Source organism: Miniopterus natalensis, chromosome 2 (genome assembly GCF_054644295.1).
Source record: "Miniopterus natalensis isolate mMinNat1 chromosome 2, mMinNat1.hap1, whole genome shotgun sequence".
NCBI lineage: Eukaryota > Metazoa > Chordata > Mammalia > Chiroptera > Miniopteridae > Miniopterus > Miniopterus natalensis.
This window is the reverse complement of record NC_142082.1, coordinates 82,848,014-82,873,208: the sequence shown is the minus strand read 5'-3', so window position 1 is coordinate 82,873,208 and position 25,195 is coordinate 82,848,014. Positions and strand designations below refer to the sequence as shown.

At 37.7% G+C, this 25,195-nt stretch overlaps 1 protein-coding gene across 6 annotated transcripts in view; it reads left to right on the top strand.

Moving 5' to 3' along the window:
• The window catches only part of TNFRSF19 (TNF receptor superfamily member 19), a 93,733-nt gene that overhangs the window by 702 nt on the left and 67,836 nt on the right, over positions 1 to 25,195 (top strand). For 4 of the 6 annotated variants that reach the window (XM_016199507.2, XM_016199511.2, XM_016199509.2 and 1 more), the window contains 2 exons: positions 18,744 to 18,845; positions 21,176 to 21,286. In XM_016199507.2, the coding sequence (XP_016054993.2) occupies positions 18,777 to 18,845; positions 21,176 to 21,286 (180 nt within the window). In that variant the 5' untranslated portion in view covers positions 18,744 to 18,776. Of the gene's footprint in view, positions 1 to 8,152; positions 8,257 to 10,990; positions 11,599 to 18,743; positions 18,846 to 21,175; positions 21,287 to 25,195 lie in introns of those variants that run through there. The other 2 variants (XM_016199512.2, XM_016199513.2) reach the window with 2 other exon arrangements.

Below are 25,195 nucleotides of genomic sequence, written 5' to 3'. Positions count from 1 at the left end.
AAACAAGACAAAAAAAGAAGAGAGCTAACTTTAGCATACAACCCATGCTCCAGAGCCTGAGGTCTGTGAGCTATAATTGCTCTAGGTATTTACAGGTTACTTTTTTTAGTAAACAGGCGGTGGGACTTTACTTGATGCCAATGTTTTCTTATATAAAAGAGCACAACGCATCTCTTGCAATATTGCTTTTGTAGTTTATTTATTCTCTCACCTCCAAGATGTAAACCTATTAGATACATTTCTCTATGCAGTTTGTATCCTCAAAGGAATCACTGAAAATGCATTCAAGTATGATTACAGCTTTTTATGTGTAACACTAAAGAATTTTAAAACAGTGAGGGTAAAGTGGGGCTAAGTTTGGTTTTAAAATCCTCTAGTGCTATTCCGTAACCTTTGAAAACAGCACAAGCCTTATTTACACAAACATTTACAAGTTTGATATTCCTAAATTAACATTTACTTTAAGTGTATATTGACAGCTGTTGTAAATTACAATTGGTCAACTGTTTATGAAAACTGAGTAATCAACAGTTATTGTGTGACATAAAGTTCTTAGTTACATTTTCACTTTAGTTCATACTCAACATGGCAAAACCGAAATATATTGGTGTGCTAAATTTGAAAGTTAAACTGTTGTGGGTTTGTTTTTGTCTTTTGTTTTTTGTCAGTTCAGTAACCACCACCCCCCTCCCCCCATAAAATCTTTACATTGGGATGCAAGAACTTAATACAGTAAAAAAGTAAGAGTTCCACGTTCAGGTCAGTTTATTTTAATGTTGTAGTCCTAAATTTATTTGGGTAAAATTTTTAATGATCATCACAACCAACAGTCTATTTTATGCTCTATGAACCACAAAGAAATTATAAGTGAAAAAACCAGTCATCCTCTGGTCTGAAATTCTGATGAAACAGGAAAGGTCTGTTCTTTCTTTTTTATTTATTTATTGATTTTAGAGAGAGAGAAGAAGGAAGGGAGAGAGAGGGAAAGAGAGATAGAAAGAAACATAGATTTTTGTTGTTCAACTTATTTTATGCACTTATGCATTGGTTGACTCTTATATGTGTCCTGACCAGGGATGGAACCTGCAACCGTGGCATATTGGGATGCTCTAACAAACTGAGCTACCTGGCTAGGACAGAAAAGGTCTAATGAGGCTCATTACATATGTAATTAATTTTTCAGAACCAATTAATTAAATTACTTTCTAAACTTTCCCCCTGATATTAGGAAGGTAATTAGCATTGTTTGCTTAATTTTAAATATTGATAGCTATTAAGTGAAGATTATTTTAAACCATACTAAGCTGAGTATATTTTTTCAATGTGTCAGTAAGAATTGAATCTAGAAGACTAAATGTTGTTTATAGTCATGCCAGGAGAGGCATTTAAGTTTTTGTTTTGCTGACAGTATAACAAAGCATGTTCACAATATCCTGGATTATCAGTTTAGGTTGATTTTTTTGTTTGTTTGTTTGCCTAAAAAGTTCTCTTAATATCACAAAAGCAGTATTAATGTTCACATTCAGATAAAGAAAATTAAGCTTTTAAAGTAATGATTGGAGAAAATGCCTAAAGAAATAGTGTGCTTAGGAACTTGATCATTTAGTTCAGATATGGGATTTAAAAATTTTTTAAATGACTGTTTATTCTTGTTACTAGGTCCATGTCAACAAATGCAGACTCTACGCAGCACAACACAAAAGGAAGAATTAGCAATTATCTGATTAATTTAGACTTTGTAGAAAACTAGCTTGGGCAAGTCAAGTCCCTGAAAATCCACTTTAGTGTCTGAATTAATTCAGTTAATTGTTTACTTCTTGTGTCTTCCTTGAGAAATGAAGCAGATTCTATTTGATTTTAAAAGAAAGATGGCTTTTGCTGAATGTAAGGTACAGTCTCAAAAGGCATTTCTTATTGCCACACGATGATCTTGATTGTAGTTTAAGTAGATACACTCCATAGTACTTCTACTGAACAAAACCCTTATGTTACATTTTTCAAAGCACTTTCCTATCTAATGCTTCAATGGCAGCTTTGTTACTGTAGAAAGTCCAACTCTTCAAAAGACTTATTTCTAGTTGTGATTGTGTCACTGATTAGCTATGTGACCTTAAGAGAGTCACTTTACTACTCAGTTTTCTCATGGGGGAAATGAGGGAATTGATCAAATCATCTTCATAAAATAGGCAGGGTGGAATTTTTATAGCCATTTTACAGATGAGGAAACTGAGACTAGAAAAAAGTAACTTGACTCTCTTAACTAAGGTCACATGGCTAGTTTTGCAAGTCCAGGATGCTTTCTAGTTCACCATGCACAGCCCTTTTTCCAGCAACTGCTAAAGCAAATGCACTGGGTAGCTGATCAGAGAATAGTGTTGGTTTGAATCATAGAGATAGCCACTTCTTATTGCAATACTTGTTGTTTGTTTTCCTGATAGATATGTCAGTCAACTGGATTAATCTGGTTATTTCCTACCTGTTCTTTTTGCTTCTGTATTTCTAAGCAGTCTAAACACAATTACTGCTACACATAATTCAGCATACCATTTAAAATAATGTTCTCCCCAAATTTAATATATCAATGCAATGTGGAATTATACATACTTGTGTGCCTGTGTGTATGTGTATATATAAGTTTGGCATTATATAAGCATATCTTTATGTGTTTCCAAGGAATTGAAGATGTCAGGGGGGTCCATGAAAAGTTTAATTTTTAATTAAAGGTTTTACTCTTCAAAAGAGATACCCAGTGGGATTTTGTGAGATTTCAGTTTGCAAATTCAATATGGGTTTGTACATGATTTGTGTTGTATATAACATTTGTATTCCATATATGAATTTGTATATGGATTCATGATTACATTAAGAATCTTTGAAAATGTTTTCATTAACTCTTTCTGTGTTCTTTTCTTGGAAAAAAATGAGTATATTTTTGTGAATAAATTTATGTATTGACTGTAAATTGTACACATATACACGGCTCTCGAGTCCAAAAAGATGTCTGTTCATCATGTCTTATCACTGTCATAAAGGTTTCATATAAAGCTTTATAGATGATTACTTAGTAACATTCATTAATAATTATTAATTCATCAGTTATTAATTAATTCAGTAATATTTATTGAGTACTTATGTGCCAGGCACTCTAACAGTATTTATAAAAGCACTATCTCATTTAAATGTACAATTAGGTTTGTCATGCCCATATACAGATGAGGAAAGCGAGTCTCAGAGGGGTCAAATAACATGTGCTAGATAGATCACAGGGCTAATTAAATGGTAGCACTATATCTGGGTTCTTTTGTTCTAGGGCTAAGCAGTTAATTCTTTCTGTTATAAGAATTATATAGAGCTGAACTTAACTATTAGCAAACATTGTAGCCAAAATCTTGGCTAAAAAGATGGGTTCCGTTTTTTTCTTTTCTTTCTTTTGATATATTTTATGAGAGCTATTAGAAGTTTTTGATAGAGCTTTCCATCAGTTGGCCTAAAATCTTCAACTATAAATAACCTTAAGTCATAATCCATTCCTTCTCTGCTTCAGGACTGGACCAAACTCAAGCATTCACACTTGGTTTGGTCAGACTTCCCTTTGATGGCAGGGCCAGTCCAAGGAAACCTGGAAAAATTAATAATTTGATTCCCCTTTAAAGAGTAATCCTTTAAAAATTACTTCTAAAATTACAGCCCAATTTAGAAGAATGGGCAACGAAGGAGGGCAGAAGGAGGCTCCCTGGTGGCTGTGCTTAATTTCACCTTTACTGTCAAAAGTCATTCAGCTTTGGCTCCAAATCCACCCACTTGCTGAAATCACCATTCAGAAGTTACCAAGTTTCGTATTCTTAGAATGAGAGGTACTTTAACACCATTCATTGTGACTAAACTTTGCTCTTTAGTGAGAAGGGTGAGGTGGGGGTGTTGAACAAGTTATCAAACCATTCCTTCCAACATAAACCATTCTTTCTCTGAGCTATGATAACTACAGCTTTCTCCATCCTGCTAAGTGTTTCCAATACTTTGGCAGCCCTATGGCCTAGCTACTGCCTAGTGAGCCTGTTCCTTAATTCAGCCATACACAGAGGATTTCGCCATATTTATCTGGAAGGAGAGGAGGAGAGTCAATGGCCTGTTTCTTCTCTCATTAAACACATGAAAAGAGTGGCCATCAGGGGTGTCAGAAACTCACAAAGATCAGTGCAATTGCTACAACTTACAAAAACTTTGCTTTATAAATATCATGATTTGACATTAGATAAACTAAATAAATAACCTTCTTGGCCCTTTCATTTATACTGGTTCATGCACTAACAGTATGGTGAAGATTATATTAGGATTCAGGGAGCCTGGATTTTTATTCTAGCTCTATTATTAACTTGGTGTGTGACCTTCAGCAAGTCACTCAACATCTGGCCCCAACCATACACTAATAGTCTACAATTGGCAGCAAGGGATGTTGGGAATTACTTAAATTCCTGGGTCCTGGTTATTCTTTTCCCTTATTTTCTTAACTATATTTGATTTTTAAAAATTGATTGATTGATTTTAGAGAAAGAGGAAGGAGAGAGAGTGAGAGAGAGAAATGTTGACTTGTTGTTCCACATAGTTATACAGTCATTCGTTGATTCTTCTTTGTGCCCTGACCAGATATCAAACCACAACCTTTGCATATCCGGAGAAAGCTCTAAACCAATGAGCTACTCAGTGAGGGCCTTTAACTATATTTGGCAAACTTTGTTATTCTTTGAGATTCCTACCCCCATTCATTAATTCATTCAGCAAATTGTCAAGTACCTACTAGGTACAGGCACTGTGAACTAAGATACAAAATTCAGGATTTTCATGTAGCTTGCATTATACTCCATTTTCCCAAGGAATAGTGATTTACACTAGGAATTACTAGAGAGTCAAATAGTTTTCCATTAACTTTTCTTCCAGTGAGCTAGCTTCTCACTGAAACTATTTTTCAAGAAGTTTGCTACTTCAGTAAGTTCAACTTTTGGGGGGAGAATATTCTAAATAAAAACACTTTGCATCAGCTTAGATATTGCTAAAACTAACTTCAGAAATACCACCCCTTAGCCAACAATACCTCTACCGAGATGTTGGTAGAGCAATTTGGTTTATATAGTAAAAATGTCAACCCATTAATAACAGTCACTTTTTTAAAGGGAGAAACATGTTTGCAGCCCCAATTCTAAGCATAGATTTCATTCTGAATGAGCCTAGGGGTCATACAGTTCTTTTTGTACCACTTTTGGTGCTTAATTGTGGGCCTGGATTCTCCTTCAGATACTGTCTCCAGATCATACATACCTTCAAAGTGAGGTAAAGTGGGGAGTATTTATTAACTTAACATGCCTCTTCTTTAGAGAATAAGATTTACTTAATTGCTAGAGCACAGAGGTTCAATGCTCTTTGTCCCCACTGTCAAATATCATTTTGATTATCATTTATATACTGATAATCATCATCTGCCCTACAAAAGGTATGCTGCTGCTAATATTGACTGCCACTGAGTGAGCACTTACTATGTACCAGGCAATGGGTTAAGTGATCTCAATACTTTATCTTATTTAATAACTACCAATAAAACAACTCATTTTACAGTTGAAGAAATGGAAATTTAGGGACATTAAGTAACTTTTCCAAGGGCATGCAACTAGTGAATGGCAAATTAGCATCTACGACCAGATTAACTGATGCCAAAGCCCAAGTGTGTTCCAATAGGATCTGTCTCCGCAGTGATCTAACAAGCTTACTGGGTAGATCAATCTTATACATGGGAAATGATGCAAAAACTAAGCAACTACATTGTGGTCACTGTCTCTAAGTACAAAAGGTGGCCAGAGAAGAAAGGACATTTGGCTAAAATCAAAGAGGTAGTTCCTGAGCTGGCAGAATAAATTCCACTCAGAAAACATGTATTAAACATTTATGTGAATGTTTGATACTATTAGAGATACAAGTTTGAACAAAATATGCCCCTTCTCTGAAAGCAGAACTCCGTTTAATTCCTTGAGGAAGAAATCTCAGTCACAGTTATGACACATGAAAGAATGCAGCAAGTGTTATCGTTCTAATAAGAAGGCCACACATCTTGGAGAGACTCCTGAGAGTTGTGGCTTTTAAGTCGGTCCTGAAACAGAAGTCAGTTAAGTAAGGCATCAGAGAGGTAAGGGAAATAGGTGAGCATGCAGAGGAAGCTTAGAGAGCAAAGGGAAGGGCAAGTTCAGAGCACTTTGAGGGAAGGCATGCATTCCAGTTTGGCCAGAATATAAAGTATACAGTCTAGAGGAGAGAACGATAAGGTTGAAAACGAAGGTGGAGTCCAAACCTGGAAATCTCTGAATGCTAATTCAAGGAGTATAGAAGCCATTCTTTATAATAAGGAATGTTAATCATTTAATTGGACAGTGACAGTAATGACAGGGAGGGTGAAACAGGTCCACTGGACAAAGCAGCAGGGAGAAAGGTTTTACAGCATTCAAACCCTGTAGGGGCAATGTTCAAGTGAAAGGTGGGGAGGGCCTATACTGTGGTGGAAGTGGTGGGACCAAGAGAAAAAGAGGAAGAAGGGGGAATGCGTGAGTCCTTACAAAGGAAGACGCGGTAATTCAGCTCTAACAAATTACTTAGTATTCTACGTGCTACCTAGGCTCTGGGATATTAAGAAAATAAAATTTGCCCTCAGGAAATTGAAATCTAGTTGGGGAGAGGAACCCAGACAAACAGATAACTTGAATATAATAATGAACAAGTTAGTGCGTTACGCCGAGTCTGTGGTAGTGCTAGGTAATGGCTACTAGGCCAGGGAAATGTATACTTGCTTTGAGGTTCAAATAAGCTAGTGTATATGACTTGTAAATCGTTTACAAATATGTCATTATTGTGACTTACATTCTGGCCATGTTAGATTTGAAGTAGACAACCTTGACATGTGACACTTGGGATGATAATATTTTAATGTATTTTCACAAGTAACTAGTACAACACTACAGTGCTCTCAGTATGAATCAGGAGATGTGTTTATCAGTAATTAAGTAATAACTTATTCATTCGTTCAACAAATATTTATTGAGAAGCCCGTATGGGTCTTGGGGTATATAAAACATAGGATTTGGTTGCATCCAAAGAGACTTGCAGTCATGTGGGGAAAATAAAACCAACACATAAGGTATGGTGGATGCTTCTTTGTACTGAAGTCATGCCCAGTATCTTGGGTTTGAAGGTATTGGTCCATTTGTTCACTAACTGGACAGATAAAACAATAATTGCTTATATATCTATAGCATTCTACTGCTGCAAAAGTGCTTTTGTTACGTACATAATTCTTTCACTCCTAACAAATCTGCAAAGTGGGTAACCTCTCTGCTTCATATATTAACACACTGAAGTTCAGAAGTGTCAGCACCTTATACAAAGTACTAACGAAGGCACGGAGCCTAGGCTTTGTGCTCCCCTACATCACCAGCAGCTCTGAGTTTACCGAGTGAACCTGGGAGTTGGACTGGGCTGGTCTTGGTGTGTAGGAGGTAGACCCAGTGAACTAGCACACACACCCTGAAAGGGCGTTGGGTGAGCATCTGCTGGAAAGACCCATCAGTGAATGAATGAGGCGCCTGTTGGTGAGCTAGGTCATCATAATTTTGATAGACCAGAGCAAATGTGCTACACCATTTTCCCGAGGCCTTCGCTCATATGCTGAAGCGGGCCTTGGGTAGACTGTGATCCGCAAGGGAAAGGCACAAAAGTCCTGGGGAAACACGTGCCAGGTAGAAAGGACGGCGCCCTCTCTTCGCCAAGGCAGTTGCCCTGACGCAGTCCAGCTCTCGGTGGTCTTGGCGTCCCTACCCACCCCTCCCGCCTCCACCCCGCCCGCGGTCGCACTCCCCAGCTCCCACGGCCGCGGAGGGAGGGCCGGCGCGCGGGCCGGCGGGGCGGCCGGGAGCCTGCGAGGGGGCCGGGGAGAGCTAGGGGCCGGGCGGGCGACGCCGAGGGGGCGGGAGGCGCGGGGGCGGGGCCGCGCGGGGGCGGGGCCCCGGGGGCTGTGACCGTTGCCGGGCTACCGAGAGCGCCGGTCGGGCGGTCCCGGGGAACGATCCGCGTGCCTGCGGGCAGAGGACCCCCGGCCCAGCTCCGAACCCCTCGCAAACCCCGTGCCGGGCCCTCGGGCGCGCCCCTGTGCCTTCGCCTGGAGCTGGGACCTGCCGGGCACTGAGCGCAGCGCGGCGGGCGGAGCCTCAGGTGACAGGGAAGGTAGGTGTCCGGCTCGCGGGGCTGCGCCGCTGCCCCTCGCCCTCGCCCTCGGTGCGTCCCTGGGAGATGGCGGCCCTGAGAGGGGCGGCTGCCCGACTGAGGCAGAGGGGCAAGCTAGGGCTGCTCGTGCGCAGAATACGGGGGTGGGGGAATGAGCTAGGCCAGGGCGACCCCGGGAAGGAGTGACACCCTGGGGGTGCTCTGGGAGGAGGCTCCTGGGACGCTGGAGCTTCGGTCGCAGCTGCGGGAGGGACGAGAGGGTGTGAACGTATCCTGGTCTCCGCTGGCGTCCGGAATGACCGGACCTAGTCTTTCTCTCCAGGGATCTTGTAAATATAAAGGCTGCTTGTAAGGCAAACGTGTGTAAGTATGTAAATCAGCCTGCGTGCGGCGTCACTCGGGCCTCGAGCCGGTCGCGCTCGGCCCCCGCCCGCGGCCCCCCCCGCGCGCCCCGAGCGAGCGTCTCCGGGGCGGCCGCGCGCAGGCCCGGACTACCCAGTCGGGGCGGAGGCGGCGGGAGAGCGTTCGCAAGATTTGTAAGTGGTTCATAAACATGTTCACTTTGTGGAAAAAGAAAGTTTTGCAAATATAAGCTTATTTCTTAGTACGTGATGATGGGTAGAGCTTGTAATAGATTGGAGAGAAAGGTCGGCTTTCACAGCCCTTGTCAGGGTTCTGATGCCATTTCATGGAATGAAAATGTAGCTACTATACTCTTCAGTGATTTGTTTTGCTGGTAGTGAACTAGGCGTCAAACCTACATTTACCATTGTAAGAAATCCATGTCACCTTTTTTTTTGCACTTTAATAAAAGGACTCAACTTTCAAAGAACACCATAAGCATTGTTTGCTATTTCTTTAATTGAAACAATTTAACTCAAAATATTTATGAAGTTGTGGTTTTGACTACAGTGACAATTTTTCTTTACTAGAAGATGATTTCTTTATGTAAACAGGAAACATTTGTTATTAAATGTGCCTTATGCAAACAGAAGAATTTATTTTAATAGTTGTTTTTTCATAATCAGATACTTTATGTAAAAGGGACGTTTATATTGCATTAGTTCAGAATTTACTCAATATGTTTTCTGTTATGCAGACTCACCGTAGGCGTTTTTGCCAATCCTACTTTCAATGATTGTTTAAAAATATATTTTATTTCAAGCACTGTTTATTTATCTGATTTAAAGATATGTAACTAGAGGGGGTGAGAATTAAATCCTACCATAGAAAACAGTTTTTGACATTATTCAGAGATGTGGGTACTTAAAAAGAAATTTCCTTTGCATAATATTTATCAAATTGTTCTGAAAAAAATACAAGGCATAGGGATGCCATTTCAATTTTAAAATATTGCCTTAACATCAATGCATGGTGTGTTATCATGAGCTCTGTAAGTTCTTTACTTTTTAACCCATGAAAATGTATTATGACATTTACTTTATTACTGAGGCCACATGGCTTTATTGACTTTAGATTCCCCCCCCCCCATAGTAAGTGCTAACTCTGGGATGTTATATTAGTATTTTCTGGGGCATTCATGGAATTTATTTGTTTCTTTGATGGGAGTGTGTGTGTTTAAAGTTCTTTGGAGTTCTCAACTTTAAATTTTTTTTTTAAATTATTGATTTTAGAGAGAAGAAGGGGGAGAGAGAGAGAGAGAGAGAGAGAGAGAGAGATTGGTTGTTGCCCACATTTATGCATTCATTGGTTGAGTCTTGTAAGTGCCCTGACCAGGGATCAAACCCGCAATTTTGGCGTATCAGGAGGACACGCTAACCAAATGAGCTACCCGGCCAGGGCCCGATGGTAGTGTCTTTTGACTCTGAGTTCAGGCTGGATCTAGACTGTGAAGTTAAGGACATATCAAGGCTTTTTATGCACTTGAAACTGCAATGTAAAGTGCCCACCTGGAAAACTGGGTGGGAAAAGAATTGAGTCACGTAGTAGTCACATGTTGTGCTTAAGGTATTACTTTAATTTACTAGTTATAGCTCTACTATATGAATCTAGTGAGGTGTTCTGGAACATAAGTGAGGAATTCTGCTAACACTCATTTGATTCTTCTTTTTAACCTACTTTAATCTCTGAACTCATGCTCAACCCAGTCCCTTGCGATTAGTCAGTCCTGCCATTCAAAAATGAACACGACATGAACAAAAAACTGCAGGCATTTTAATGCAGGAAAAAGGCAAGCCCTTTTCAGTCTGATGAATCAATATGTAAAATCAAGCATTTAAAATTCTGGAGAAGGCTAACAATCTCTGTGTTGACTTCAGGTTGAGTAAGAATACCCACCTTGAGTAAATGTGCACCAGGAACAGTTAAACAGTTAAATACGCTGTCACATGGCAGCTAAGTAGTAAATGGTCGTAGCCTTTTTAAAGTAATTTTCTAGCTGAAGAAAAAGAACAGTAAAGCAGCATGAACACAATTTCTTTTCATGATTTACTGGTTGGGCAGTTGGTTTATTCATCATATGTTATCTGTCTAAAATGTTTACATTTAAAAGTAAGACGTTTAAACAGTATTGGGTTATCTTCTTGTCCACACATCACAGAATATGTTAAAACCTGGGTTTTAAAAAGAGAAGAACCACCTATCAGCAATTATAGGAGACAAAGCAACTTGTATATCTGAAAATGAATGTTATTTAGCCACTCTTGAGTCAGCGTGGCTGGGTCTAATAAGAGGAAGTTCTAAAAGAATGGGGGCTACTTATATACTGGAGAAGAACACTACAAATGTTATGGAGAGTGGTTTTGGAATCTATCCAGACTCACTTCTAAAATAAAAATTTAAACAGCTGTGTTCTAGAAATGCTTATGAACAATTCTCTTTGAATAGACTGTGTCAATGCTTGAGTTGCCCTTACTCCTTAATGCTGCAATTGTTCTATTTGTATTTTAGGGTAAACATTTATGAATTTTGTGAAAATTACCTTAGCTACAATATGCTTGTTGATTGAACAGTTCGAGAACACTGTATGACAGTTATTTTCCTAAGGCAAAGGTGATAGCCTGCAACTCAGAGACATAAAAGGAATTAGTCTCAAATTCTATCCTATTTTAAGTTCTGTTAAAAAAAAATTATTGGAGCCTGACAGTGAGAGGTCCCTAATGTTTTAACAGAACACTTTAGAGCTTATAGAGTTTTTAGTAGAAAATATTTCATGATTTGAAAAAAATGGAAAATCATTCTCATTTCCTAGTCAACAACAATATGTATATTTTTATTACATTTTTATCACAGCTTTGTGAGTTTCCTAGGCTGCAGAAAGTGCTGCCAACTCCATGATGCAGGAAGAACAATTTTCAGAACACAGTGAAATTGCAGGCTAAGGTACAGAAATGCTAGAGGCTATAGTGGTTATTGTCCTGTTTGGAAATGACAGTACCCTGAGTTTCTAATTGATTGTTTATTCTCTTAGCATGTGGGACTGACAGTATTTCTTGGCCATCATGCTACACCATTAAAATGTAAAACACGGGCCCGGCCAGACATGGCCCAGCGGTTGAGCATCGACCTAAGGCATGCAGGAGATCGTGGTTCAATTTCCGGTCAGGGCACATGCCCCGGGTGTGGGCTCAGTCCCCAGTCGGGGGCGTGCAGGAGACAACTGATCAATGACGACTCTCTCATCATTGATATTTCAACTTTCTCCCTCTCCCTTCCTCTCTCTGAAATCAATAAAGATAAAATGTAAAGCTCTGTATGTATAGCACAGGCCTTATTTCAATGCTGATTTTATAAATTGTAAGCCTGCCAGTTTACTTTAATGTTGATTTAAAAAAATATATTTCAGCTAATTGCATATTGGAAAAATGTATGAGTTGGATATATTGCATTACATAATGTTAATATAGTTTTACTAGAAAAACTATTACCTGTTGCATGCACTCATGTTCAATAATAAATCAGGTGGCTTTCAAAGAATGGGAAAGTAAAGAAAATTAATTTATTCTGAAAAAATTATCCTGGTTATTGGAATTATTTTGAGTCATATAGTTGGGTCATTTATAAGATCAAAAATAAATATCCTCTCAGAAAGTTTACTGATTTATTAAAATTAGAAATCTGAGTGCTAGATCTTCCTCCTTAGTGATCGTTGTCAATATTATAGTACTATTTTCAAGAAATGGGGTCCTGACCTAAGTTGGATTCTATCATAGTAACTTATATTTCAATCTCAAGTTATAGGTGCATATATTTTTTCACATATATTGTTTTTGTCCTTACAACAACCCTAAGAGGTAAAATATTAGCCCTAATTAATGATTTTTTTCATTCATTCAACATGTATAGGGCACATTTTTGGGTGAATTACAGTTGTAGAGCAAGATCACATTTCTTGTCATTAAGTCCTCAAACTGTAATAGTTGGTGGTATACTCCAGTGGCTTGGTTGGTGATAAAATGAAGGAAGGAAACCTTGTGTGACAATAGGAAGTGGTGGAAACTGGAGCCTAGAAAGTATGTTTGTCTATGTGAGGAACAACTGATGCTCAGCCATAGCTCATGTTGCTTTGTTGTGGAACTCCTGGTGGCCAAATTCTCTAATTTTTCAAGAAAATTATTCATTTTTAATATGAAAACTTACTTTTAAAATTTAATATTGTGGTGACTGCAGAAAATAATGCTGCTGCTGGCAGCACAAGAGCTACAAAGAGAAAGAAATAACCAGGTAATTATGCTCTGAGATAGAGCGATAAGTCTAGGATGCTATGGAAGAATAAAGGAGAGGTGTCCATTTTGGGAGATCCCAGAAGAACTTTGATAAATTGGGGGCCAGGCATGGTAGATGAAAGTATAGGAAGGCCCCAGGACCGAAGAGGGAGCAACAGTTGAGGGAAGTGCAGGTTGAAATAACCACAGTGGTTTGGGATCCAGTGGCCTGCCCAGTCAATGGGAGATGTGACCTGGAACTGCTCCTTCCCAGCTGGGCTCCTGTGAACTGCCATCCCTGAGGCCCTGCCTCTTTGACTGGTGACACACCAGCACAGCTTTTCATGGTTTGGATAAGGAAGTAGAAGAGGTGTGCATTTCAGCATCTGTTGGATTTATCTCCTTTAGAGGCTAGCCAATTAGGACACATTCGTGTTAGTTACCATTCATTCAAATGAGCAACCTGAGCAGCTTGATTTGATAAGTAATCACTTTCTGTGTAGCTTAACAGAATGTTTGTGCTTGCCTGGTTCTCCTGATGCGGCCACCGTGCAGGATATTGTTGAATATCAGATAGTGAGGCAGAAATCCCATACTCCTAGAATACAGTAAACTAGGAATTATTAGTCGTCTTCTTATTGCTCAGCTAGGACAAGTTTCTCTGCACACATTCTGCCAAAATGGTTGCCAGATATTTAGTAGGTGTTGTCTATTTTGTGTATTTTGGCAAACTATGACAACCCCAGTGGACCCATTGTGCATAATATCAATAATTTGTATGTCTCTTGTTTGATAAGTACCCCCAAATAAATAGAATACTGAAGTATATAAAAACATTTTTCTATTTGGGCCAGACCCTGAATTCCCAGAAATTAAAGCCAATTTTAATAAGTACCTTTTTATTGACTTATTTTAATTTCAAATACTAGTACTTAAGCACTTATTATTTCATTAAATTTTCCTTCTTTTTATGAATGCCAAAGCATTCTTTAAGGTATTTCATTTTATTCCAAGAAATTCAAAGTCACACTCCTAACGCCCCACTAGCCAAATTGTTTATTTCTACATAAACCTGGCTATATTAAAAGATGTTTAGGAGATATTACCACCTCTGCTAAGCTGGGAGTGCCCTCAAAAGTGCATCTTTGGCCCTGGCTGGTGTGACTCAGTTGGTTGCACGTTGTCTCGTGTATCAAAGGGTTTCCGGTTTGATTCTAGTCAGGGTACATGCCCAGGTTTCGGTCTCTGTCCCCGGTGGAGGCTTGCAGGAGGCAGCTGATCCATGTTGTGCTCTCACATTGATGCTTCTCTCCCTCCCTCTCTCTCTAAAAATTAATAAACCATTCTTTAAAAAATAGTGCACCTTTGTAGGTGTCCTCCCTAATCAGATACTGCCTCCTTTCAGGCGCTTAATAACTCTTTAATCAGGGTGTATTGAATGGATAAATTATGAAATGTATTACTTTGTTATATTGTTTTGTTTTTGTTGATCAGTTTTGTTGATGTAGTTCTATGCCAAATGGAAGGGGTCATTGGATGCTGTGACATAGGAACAACCAGAAGTCAGTCTGGCAGAATGGGCAAGAGCCCTGTTTTGCTTGGAGTCAATAGGCATGAATTAAATTCGTTTCCACCCTTACTAGGACACGTGTCCTTTGACCCACAGTTTTCCCTCCCATTGTATAAGGATAAATATCTACTTTAGATTGTGGTAGGGAAAAGCTCTATTTTTATGAAGCCTTAACACAGTACTTGACATTAGAAATGCTTAGTTCTAACTTTGGATTGATTCTTAGTCTTCAGATACTTTCTGCAAGCCTATATGTCTAAAGGTCTAAAACCCTCTGAAAAATGCCTCACATTTGTCTAACAGGTTACAATCTCAAAACACTGTCATATACATTGGATCCTTTGATCTTCATGGTAATAACATTAATAACAGTAGCCATCATTGCTGACACTGACTTAGCACTTCCGGCATGCTGGAAAGTTTCTATCAGTGAACTTTCCATAACTTGTCCAGGTCACACGGCTAGTAAGTGGTGTTCTTAAGAACAGCAGACACAGTAACAACATCAGCACCACCATTGATTACACTTTTAATCTGTTCTAGGCACTTTGTTTGCATTATTTCAGTTAATCCTCACGAGGGCCCCCCCGGAAACAGATTTCATTTTTCTATCTGTAGCTGTGTAGTTTCAAAATGGGACTGAAAATCCAGGTGTTCTAATTGCCATGTTTCCTTGACAGTTCCCAATAAAACTCAGGCTATTTTTACCCATATTGGGTAAACCTGGACTTTAGAGCATCCTGACTGCTGTCAGGATAATCTACTCAGCCTAAATTATTTCCCAGCCTCTTGGTATAAAAAGCCAGGATGAAAGGGAAGTTACAGAAAAGAGAAGTGACATATTTCAGTGGTGCATTTTAGTCTCCAGCTCCCAATGTAAGAAATCTTGCATTTTTTAAAGTGAATTTGGATTTTTACAAATATATTACTGTATTACTTAATGCCTTGAAGGTGTAGTAAGATTATATATGTATATGTATATATTAGAATGTTTACTCTGTACACCACAGAAGAATTAAGTCTGTTATGTGCAACCAAATTTCACGTTGTTTTCCACAAAATATTCTTCCTTTTTATGTGCTTCTTCACTTAATTCCCAAGCATTCATTGAGCCCTTTTATGTGCCAGGCACCATGCTAGACCCTGAGAATACAGAGAGTAATAAGGTGTTGTCCCAGTTTTAAAGAGCATATAATCTAGTGAATAAACTGAGACACAAATAAGCATAATTGCTGTGGAACATGATAGATGCTGTATGTGACTGTAGAAGGGGCCATAAGGAAAAACTCTATTCCTTGTGCTTTGTTATGGACAGCAGGGTGACAACTGAGCTGGTTCTGGTAGGGATTCAGTAGGAGAAAGGCCCTCCAGGTCAAGGAGGACCTGTGCACAAGGGAACAATTACAGGTATTCAGGAGAAAAATGGTGGTAGGGCTGAGCTGGATGGACCAGTGGTGAGACTGGCAGGCCATCGGGTGAAATTATAAAAGGCACAGGGGCAAAGCTAAGAAGTTTAGAAGATAATTTGTGGGGACAAACCTACCTGTACCCCTGGAAATTTAGGTAGGGCAATGCTACTTTTATATTTTCCATTCAGACTATTCAAATTAGCATGTGTATTGGGAGAACAATACAAGTCAGCACACAGGGTATAGTTTCATTAATTTTTTCTACCCTATAATCTAAAAAAACATTTTGTGTTGCAAAAATCATAGTACTGAACCCGCAACACCAATCACAAAGAATTTATGCACTCCTATGTTCATAGCAACACAATTTACGATAGTTAAGATCTGGAAACAGCCCAAGTGCCCATCAGTAGATAAGTGGACAAAAAAGCTGTGGCACATTACACCGTGGAATACTACGCACCTGTAAAGAGAAAGGTTTTTTTATCCTTTGGCACAGCATGAGGGGAACTGGGGAGTGTTATGCTAAGTGAAATAAGCCAGTCAGAGAAAGACAAGTACCACATGATCTCACTTATATGTGGAATATAATAAACAAAATAAACTGATGAGCAAAGTGGATCCAGAGACATAGAAACATGGAACAGACTGAGGGATCTCAGAGGGAAGGCGGGGAGGGGGGTGTGGGTGGGGAGAGATTAAGCAAAGAATTTATATGTTTATAAGCATAACCCATGGACACAGACATTGGTATGGGGAAGGCCTGGGGATGGGATAGATGTGGGGTGGAGGGGATCAGTGGATAAAAAGGGGACATCTGTAATATTAAAAAAAAAAATCATAGCACTTTATCCAGTTTTCTCCTTTCTTTGATAGTGTTTATATGGTTTTTATGAACTTTTCAAGGAGGACCATGTCACTTAGCTTTTTTTCATTATTAATGAAATATTTGCACTATAAAGAATTTTTAGGAAAAAGGGGAAAAATTCACCAAGAGTGCCACACTATGAACCTAACCATTGATAATATTTTGACATAAAATAGGTGTATGTTATGAAGTCAAAATCATATTACCATGCCTTCTAACTTGTGTATGTCAGTGATTGCCTTTACAAGAATATGCTGCGGTATTTGTCTGCCTTCCTCAGTCATTAGTACAGGATCCTAAGAGAGTATTCTGTCCAAACTAGTTGCTCAATTATGGTATGCAATGACTCCATCCATCTCTTTTTTTCTCATATATTGTGTAAATGCTTTGGTATATATACCTTCTTTTCCATATTAGTTTAATTCCATATAGATTTAATGATTTGGTTTTGCTTTTCACTTTGAAAAATTAGCACATAAAAAAATTTGGGGGATCATGTGGAGAAAGATAACCTGCAGCATACCTTTCATGGAATGTGATTTTATCTTCTGACCCCAATCCTGTGTCTACACAAGCAGAGAGTTGAATGGTTGGGTAATTGCTGGGTGATTCTGAGATATGCAAGGGGGGAGAAAGGCTATCGTCAAGAAGCTGGAAAAGCAATAAAAGCTGTTTGAATTCACTAAAAATGAGTCATTTATTCAACAAACTTAAAAGTGATATTTTTATTGCCCTGATGATTGGACCTGCTCAGGGAGCTAAAATTGGATCATCTGGGTTGTGTATGTCTGTGCTGTGTTCAGGCATACTCCAGGTTGGCTGCTTGGCTAGCAGTTGACACAGCAACCTGCCCAACTCTGCTTCCTTTTTTATTGTTTGTTATTGTTACTGTTTTTCTTGAGCTATTTGCCCCAGAGGTCTGGTTCTCTGCTCTCGTTTCTTTTTAAGTAGTCAGATTATCTGCTCTGGGTCTCTGTTAGGTTTGGAAGATTAAACCCTAAAGGGAAACTGAACCCTTGTTTCTCTACCTGATAGATGGATCCACCAGATAAGTCTTCTTTTAAAAAAAAGTCTATTTCCATGCTATTGTCTGGATCTGAAAAAAAACCAACCAGATTTGTTTCTATATTTTAGATCCTTTCTGGTGAAGATAAAGAGGCTTGAATTATCTTTTATTGAAATGTCACATTAGTGCCTCCAATTTCATCACTCGTAAGAGATTTTTAGATGTTTTTAAATGAGTGCATATTTTTTCTGCTAATATATAATTTGCACTGAACTGGTTTGGGGAACAAATGACAAATGTTAGCTGTGCCTGCTTCTTAGTGGAGCTGAAGGTCCATGATCCAGATTGTTTTGCAGGGTATAGTGACACAGGGACATTGGAGCCAACCCACCTGCATTTGTATCCAGCTCTATGTCTTACCAGCAATGTGACCCTGGGCAAGTGACTCAGCTCTCTCTGAGCCTCAGTTTGCCCTCTCTAAAATGGGGATAACAATAGTATCTACCTTCTAGAGTGGTTGTAGAGATTAAATGATCTAACATGATGAAAGTCGTACCTGGCACATAGTGCTTAGCAGGTGTTAATTGTTTTTTTAATCACTATTATTTTCCCGTTTTCGATGATTGAATCCATAGAATGGAAGGTTTACGTACTCACTGTTTAAATGTAATCCCCTACTGGGTGAAGTAGATTAGACACTATAGATACTTGGGTAGAAAACAAAGGCCTAGGAATTTAAAACCAGTAGGAGTTTTGCATATAGTGTGTACACAGACAAAGCGTTAGCTCTAATAACTTAAATTCTTAAAGTTATATATTATATGCTTATTGTATCTTTTTAAAGGTGATTCTTTTTAAAACTTAAATACTATTATCTAGTATATATAAGAAAATAATAAACATTATACAGTAAATACAGAGCACAGTCACTAATTGTTATTAATGTTATCTGTATCTTCTTATCTTTTAGAACTCTTCAACAATAAATACTTTAATAAGAACCATGGCTTTAAAAGTGCTACTAGAACAAGAGAAAACATTTTTCACCATTGTAGTTTTACTAGCCTATTTGGTAAGTCAACTCTACTTTCATAAGAATGTGGTGAGCCCTGGCTGGTGTGGATCAATTGGTTGAGCACTGTCCCGTGCACCAAAAGGTCGCCGGTTCCATTCCCAGTCAGGGCAGCTGCCCAGGTTGCACGTTCGATCCCTGGATGAGGCACATGCAGGAAGCACCTGATTAATATTTCACTCTATCTCCCTATTCCTTCCTCTCTCTCTAAAAATTAATAAATAAAATGAAATTTAAAAAGAGTGTGGTGAAAGAATTCATATAAGTGGTACCAAAACAATTTTTGATGTCTGATTCCATATTTTAAAATTTCCTTTCAAATAGCATTTTATAATTGTTATATTTAATTAATAAATCAAAGATTGCTCCTGCATCTGGATGTTTGTAACAATTGTTAAAATTATTTTATTTAAATTTAGATGAAGTCAAAATCACAACATTACTTACAGCTCCATGATAATTATTGCCTTGGGTTTACAGGCATTCCCACAACACATCCTAGATCCTAACAAGACCATAGCGTCTAACTTAGAGCCCATGACTCATACAGTTTGTGAAGTATTTAGAATTGATTTTTGAAAGTTCTGTTACTTTTATATAGTTTTTTATATCCTTGGTTCCAAAAAGCATTAAGGACAGGTGAAGAATTTTCATGTTTGAAAGCTTGACACAAAAGATCTATGAAGGTATTCAAAAGAATTGAAACTTAATTTAGTTTGAAAATATAATCATGATCTACAACTATGAAACACATTATTTACACTGAAGGCAATACCTAAAGTCTTCTTGGAAGACAAAATTAGAGGAAATGGGGTGCATTTGGAGTATGAGATTCAGGCAGATGTAAGGAAAGCTTCCCTTCCTTCAGTTGAGGTAGTTAAGCATTGGAATGAAGGTCTAGGAGGGAGGTTGGGGAATGTCTTTCTCAAAGCCACTGTAGTCGCCTTGTTGGGGAGGGAATCTCCTACCTCTCTCAAATAAAATCAGACTCCTCTAAGATTGATAGTCAAGGGCAGTTAAGAGAGGAAGGAGGAGATTATTAGACCTTTAGCGCTAAATCATGTTCTAGTCCTAAATTCCACCTTGAAATCTCCCTCTTGCCTGCTCTGGAGGTTCAGTCTTTGATTTTTATATAAGGATGCTGGCAGATGTCATTACAGAAATTCCTGCTACATGGTGGAGGTAGTTTATACTGAATAATTGCTCATTATTATAAACATCAAAAACAATTCTCTGTGCACCTGTGTGTGATAGGTTTTATCCATAGCAGTCTCTGTTCTCCCAGTGCTTCCTTAGGTTTTCAGCTTTCATTTCAGAAAACACAATTACAGTCAGGAATGTCATTGAGGGCAGTCCTGCTAATGATACAAGGTTGAACTGAATATTGTCACCTATCTGAAATTCTATTACTTCTGACATTTTTTACAAAATACTGTTAAGAAGCAGATTAACACACTTTTGTAGGATGATAGTATATATAAAGTGAATTTACTGGTTTTTAGATAAAACAAGAAAAAAAAAGGCTATATTTTGGAAAATGACTTACAACCTTTGTTTTTGCCAAAATAGATAATCTTTCCATTTAAGTCCTATGCTGTGCACCAAACTATATCATTAGGTCCTATTTAAATGGTTAAATGGTAATCAGTAAGAATATAAGTTCATATTTACATAGTACTTTTACTTGGAATCTTTCAGAGTGTTTAGCTACTATTATCATCATCAAAAATTTTACTGATCCCACAATTGTCAGGAGTTTTTGAAGGACAATCTCTAAATAAATGCAGTTCACCTGAAAAGGTCGAAACTTCTACATCAGAACTAGAACAGATATAACTAAAGGATAAGAGCAAAGTTCCTATAGCTATACTGATTTAATTAATTTATTTATTTATTATTCTTGAAAAGGCTTATATTTCTTGATGATCAAAACATATAGTTTTGGAAATCAGAATTTTTGAGATTGCTGAAGGACCTTGGGTCTCTGCGTGACTATTCTTTTATACATCCTCCTAGAAAAGAGAGCATCTCCTAAGTAATTTCTACTTGGGTCCTCAGAAATGTATCAGAGGAAGATAGCAGTTGATTCCAAGAAAACAGGAGACCTCATTCAGAGAATACAGAGAAGAATCAGGCATATTGATTTATTTGTTCCATTGACTTATTAAAAAAGTGGTTTTTCTTCCTAAAGTGAAAATTAAATTGGTCTCACTCTGACTTAATGTTTACATTCAGTGATTGTGGGAATTATAGTGATGATATTATTTCTTCCTTGCAAAAAATGCAATTAATTTACTTTGAGATAATGTTTTGTAAAACATTTTTTTCAGGTATGTAAAGTGATTTGTGAAACAGGGGACTGTAGACAACAAGAATTCAGGGATCAGTCTGGAAATTGTGTTCTCTGCAAGCAGTGTGGGCCAGGCATGGAGTTGTCTAAGGTATGGTGTACATGGTTAAGTTGTAGATCTGTGTTTTTTAAATGCACTCTTTTTAGCTAAATTTTTTAGTTAATTACTAGTGAAGATGTGGACACCATGGCAGAATGCTTGGTTCATTTTTTCACTTTAGCCAAATAGAACACAATTTCCTCTTCAATACTTTTGACTGTGTGTCTTACTGAGGTAAAAGAAGTAGGTTCTAATAACCAGAATTCAATAAATGTCATTGTTTTATATAACTTGGTGTTTATTGTATTTTATTGAAAGAATAGGATTATTAAGGTTTATTTGCATTAATTAAAAAGAATTGATAGTCTACTAAAGATTTAAAAATAAGCATTGATAACAGAAAGTGATAATGCTTGCATGTACTGAAACCTCTTTTTTAAAATGAATGTTGCCATTGCTAGTTAAGAAGTAGAGCTCCATGGTGTCTTAAGTAACGATGCTCCATGAGAGCAGTTCTTTTCCAAACCAATGTTTTGAACATTTCTTTGTCAATGCAAGTATTATCAATATCCCCAGGTTGTGCGTATGTTACTCCCAGGATCATTTTTACATATATTAATTTTAACCACTGTTTGTTAAGAAACAATGTGTTCTAGCATATTTCTGAGTCTGGGATATTCTTGGGGCTCTTCTTTCTTGAGAGCAGGTTCAGAGCTCTACGTCTATTTGCTTTATTTTCTGACCTTTTGAAGATGTTACAAGTTGTGGAGGATTGATGTATCATTTTTGTTGTTGTTCTAAATAAAGCCTCAAAGTCTTCCTCTTAGAAAAGGAACAAAATGTTTTTCTTTTTATTTAAACTTACTTTCAAAAGAGAAGTCCTTTGCCCCTACAGACTGCCATTATTTAAAGTTGAGTGTTGTCACTCATAGATTTTTGATCAATGATCTACAAACAGTAGGACATGAAGATTTATGCATTCCACAGTAATTCCTGGCGCATGGCCTCTCTCTGGTTGTTGTGTTAAATAAGTGGTGGCTTTGTGTATCCTGGGCTTTCCTTTGGATTGAAACTGGCTGACCATTGAACTGTGTGTGACAGTCTAGTTAACTGTAGCATCTCAGCTGATATATTTTAATCTGTGGATTTTAGTAACATGCATTTTCAGACATGTGTTTTGTTCTGTGAGTTGTATAAATATTCTTTATAGGAGATCTGCATACCTAGGATTCAGTGAACATAGTTAAAAATGCAATAGTGCCCAAGAGGAAAATAGACGATGATGTTTCCACCCCTCAAAAGTTCTTTATGTCCCAAACCTCTGTGAAAATCTAAATGAAACTTTACAGATGCCAAGTTGAGTAAATCATTTCTAAGAAATTGATCCCTAACCTTCATCCTTAAAATCCAGAGACTATAACCTCAAAATTATTCCTGGAGAATCAAACCAGACAATGAAGGTACTATCAACTCTAATATTTTTTATTTAAAAAAAATCTATCTTCTGAGATTACCTGATAACACTTTCCATATTTCATAATGTTCTAAGGACACCCAGAGAAATATTTTTCTCCAGGTAGCACTTTTCCCTGAGCGTTGAAATAGCTGTCCAACCCCATTACATTGGAAGCAGCCAGAGGGAAGCAATTCAAAAAGTTCTTTATGTACTTATTAATTTTTATTTAAATATTTATTATCATTTTCTTCACTTAAAATAAAGACCAGGACAAATTGAGTGAGAAAGAATAAAAGGAAAGGTAATGATGTCACTGAAATATTAGATTCTTAAGCTGCACTCAAATGCACAAATGTTATAAATGCATCCCATTTGCCTGTGTGACCTCAGGTGTCCATCGTCCATCTCAAGGGCAGGTGACCTGCTCATTCAGCTTCCATCCTTACTATCTACACAGAATACCTAGCTTCTAGCAGACAGAACAAATCTTTGCTAAAGCAGTGACCGAATCAGTCAGCTTCAGATAGTTGGGGGAGGGGGGGTGACAATTAAATCTAGTGATATAAAATTTAACAAATTTGTGTGTTTTATCAATAGTATATTCCACCAAGTCTTTTATCTTGGTTTTAGCTCTTAGCAAATAAATTAGCACTGAGCCTTGCCCATGGTCTAACATGCAAAACATAAGAGAGGTAAAGGAATCAGACATGCCAATGAAAATATAAATATATTTTTACTTCCCAGTTAACTAATCAAGGTAAAGAGCTTGAGTTTTTATAAACAATTATTTTGGGCCTATAATTTCTAAACTGTCCATTCGTAATTTGCAGTTTCTTTTTTTCGGCTGCCTTTATTAAGTTTTTAACAATAATATGTCTTTCATAGGAAAGAAAAGTAGTTTTGAATATATTAAATCAGATAAATTAACAAATATATTTAACTGGTTATCACTTCCCATTTTACAAATCAAGGGAAAAATGTAATCTTTTGACTAAGGCTAAACTTTTTAACTTGTCAGATGACTACATTTATAAATAACGAATTACTTTTTACCTGGAATACTAAATATATTATAATAATATATATTATTATTCTACTTCCTATTTAAGACATATTGAAATGTGGCTTGTGTCACCAAGGAACTGGATTGTTTATTTCATTTCATTTTAATTAAAGTTTTGCCACATGAGGTCATGGCTGTTGTAATGGACAGATAGCTGTCCAAATTGTGTTGACCTAATGCTCGTGTGCAGTGCTGGAGCTCCTCCCTGGTCAGCCTCCATCCTCTCCTTCCTCCTTCGAGCCTCCATCCTGGCCACTGGTATCCAAGCACCCATCTGTTTCTGTTCCTCCATGGCTCCTGTTTGGTCTTGCCAAATGAGAGCCATCCCTGTGGCTTCTCATACCAGGTGGTACCTGCTGTTTGTGTGCCCTCTTGTGCCATCCTGAGCAGTCTCATCTCATCAGCTCTTTTGGTTTCCAGTTCCCTCCATGAAAACCCCAAGCATCACTTCTTCTTATTTAGGTTCTTTTTAGTAATTCAGCTTAATAAATAGTTTTCTTATATCTTTGGGAGCACCCATGACCCATCAGTGAGCCATTTGGAGTCTGTTTTGTGTAATTTACCCATTGAACCATATTTAGTTTTTCTCTCTTTCCCTACAGGGTTTAGTTTTTGAAAGTTTATGAGAAGGATAATTGATAGTGTCTTTTTCCTATTTCTGAGGCAAAAAATACAAAATGTTGTTTACATTGCTCAATAAGAAGTACATGCTAGGTGTTTCAAGCAGTGAATGTGGGTAAGAATATTACACAGCCATCCTTTCGGCTCATGAGAATAAACATCATTGGGATATATGAGAGAGGATAAGTTTTGTTTTCCTGCAGTGACCACATTAGACTTTTACTTCTTACTGTCTAAAATTTGCCCAGCCACGGCCCCTCCTGCTTGCCAAGCATTAATGCCAACAATGTGCTTTTAACATGATCACCTCCCAGCAGTAAATCGTTTTTGCATGAACCACTTGAAACTGACTTCAAGTCTCTGGCACGATTTTCAAAGTAAGCTTTTCTAACCAATTATTGGGGTGACTTTAGTTAATGTGAGAAAATTAATTCTTGTAAACAACAGCATTCTTCTCTCCACATGGGTGCATGTTTGGCCTCATATTTTTAAAGACATCTACTTTTTGGAAAACCGTTTTCATCCATATGAAGAAAGTTACACACACAAAAATTAATGTAATTTCAAGCATAAAAAAGATTCATTTTTGCTATTTAATTACAGTGCTGCTCACTTCATTTGTGTTTAATTATACCTAATCGAGCCCTGTGATGTTTGGCAGATATTAACAAGCTCTAGCTTGTACTTTTTCTTTAAAAAATTCAACTACAGATTTTCATAAACTGAAAGGTGGGGAGAAATATATCTTTGGTGTTGTTTTATGAAAGGAAATTTAAAAAGCTGATTTCTAAACACCAGCCATGTAAATCTAATTTGTCAT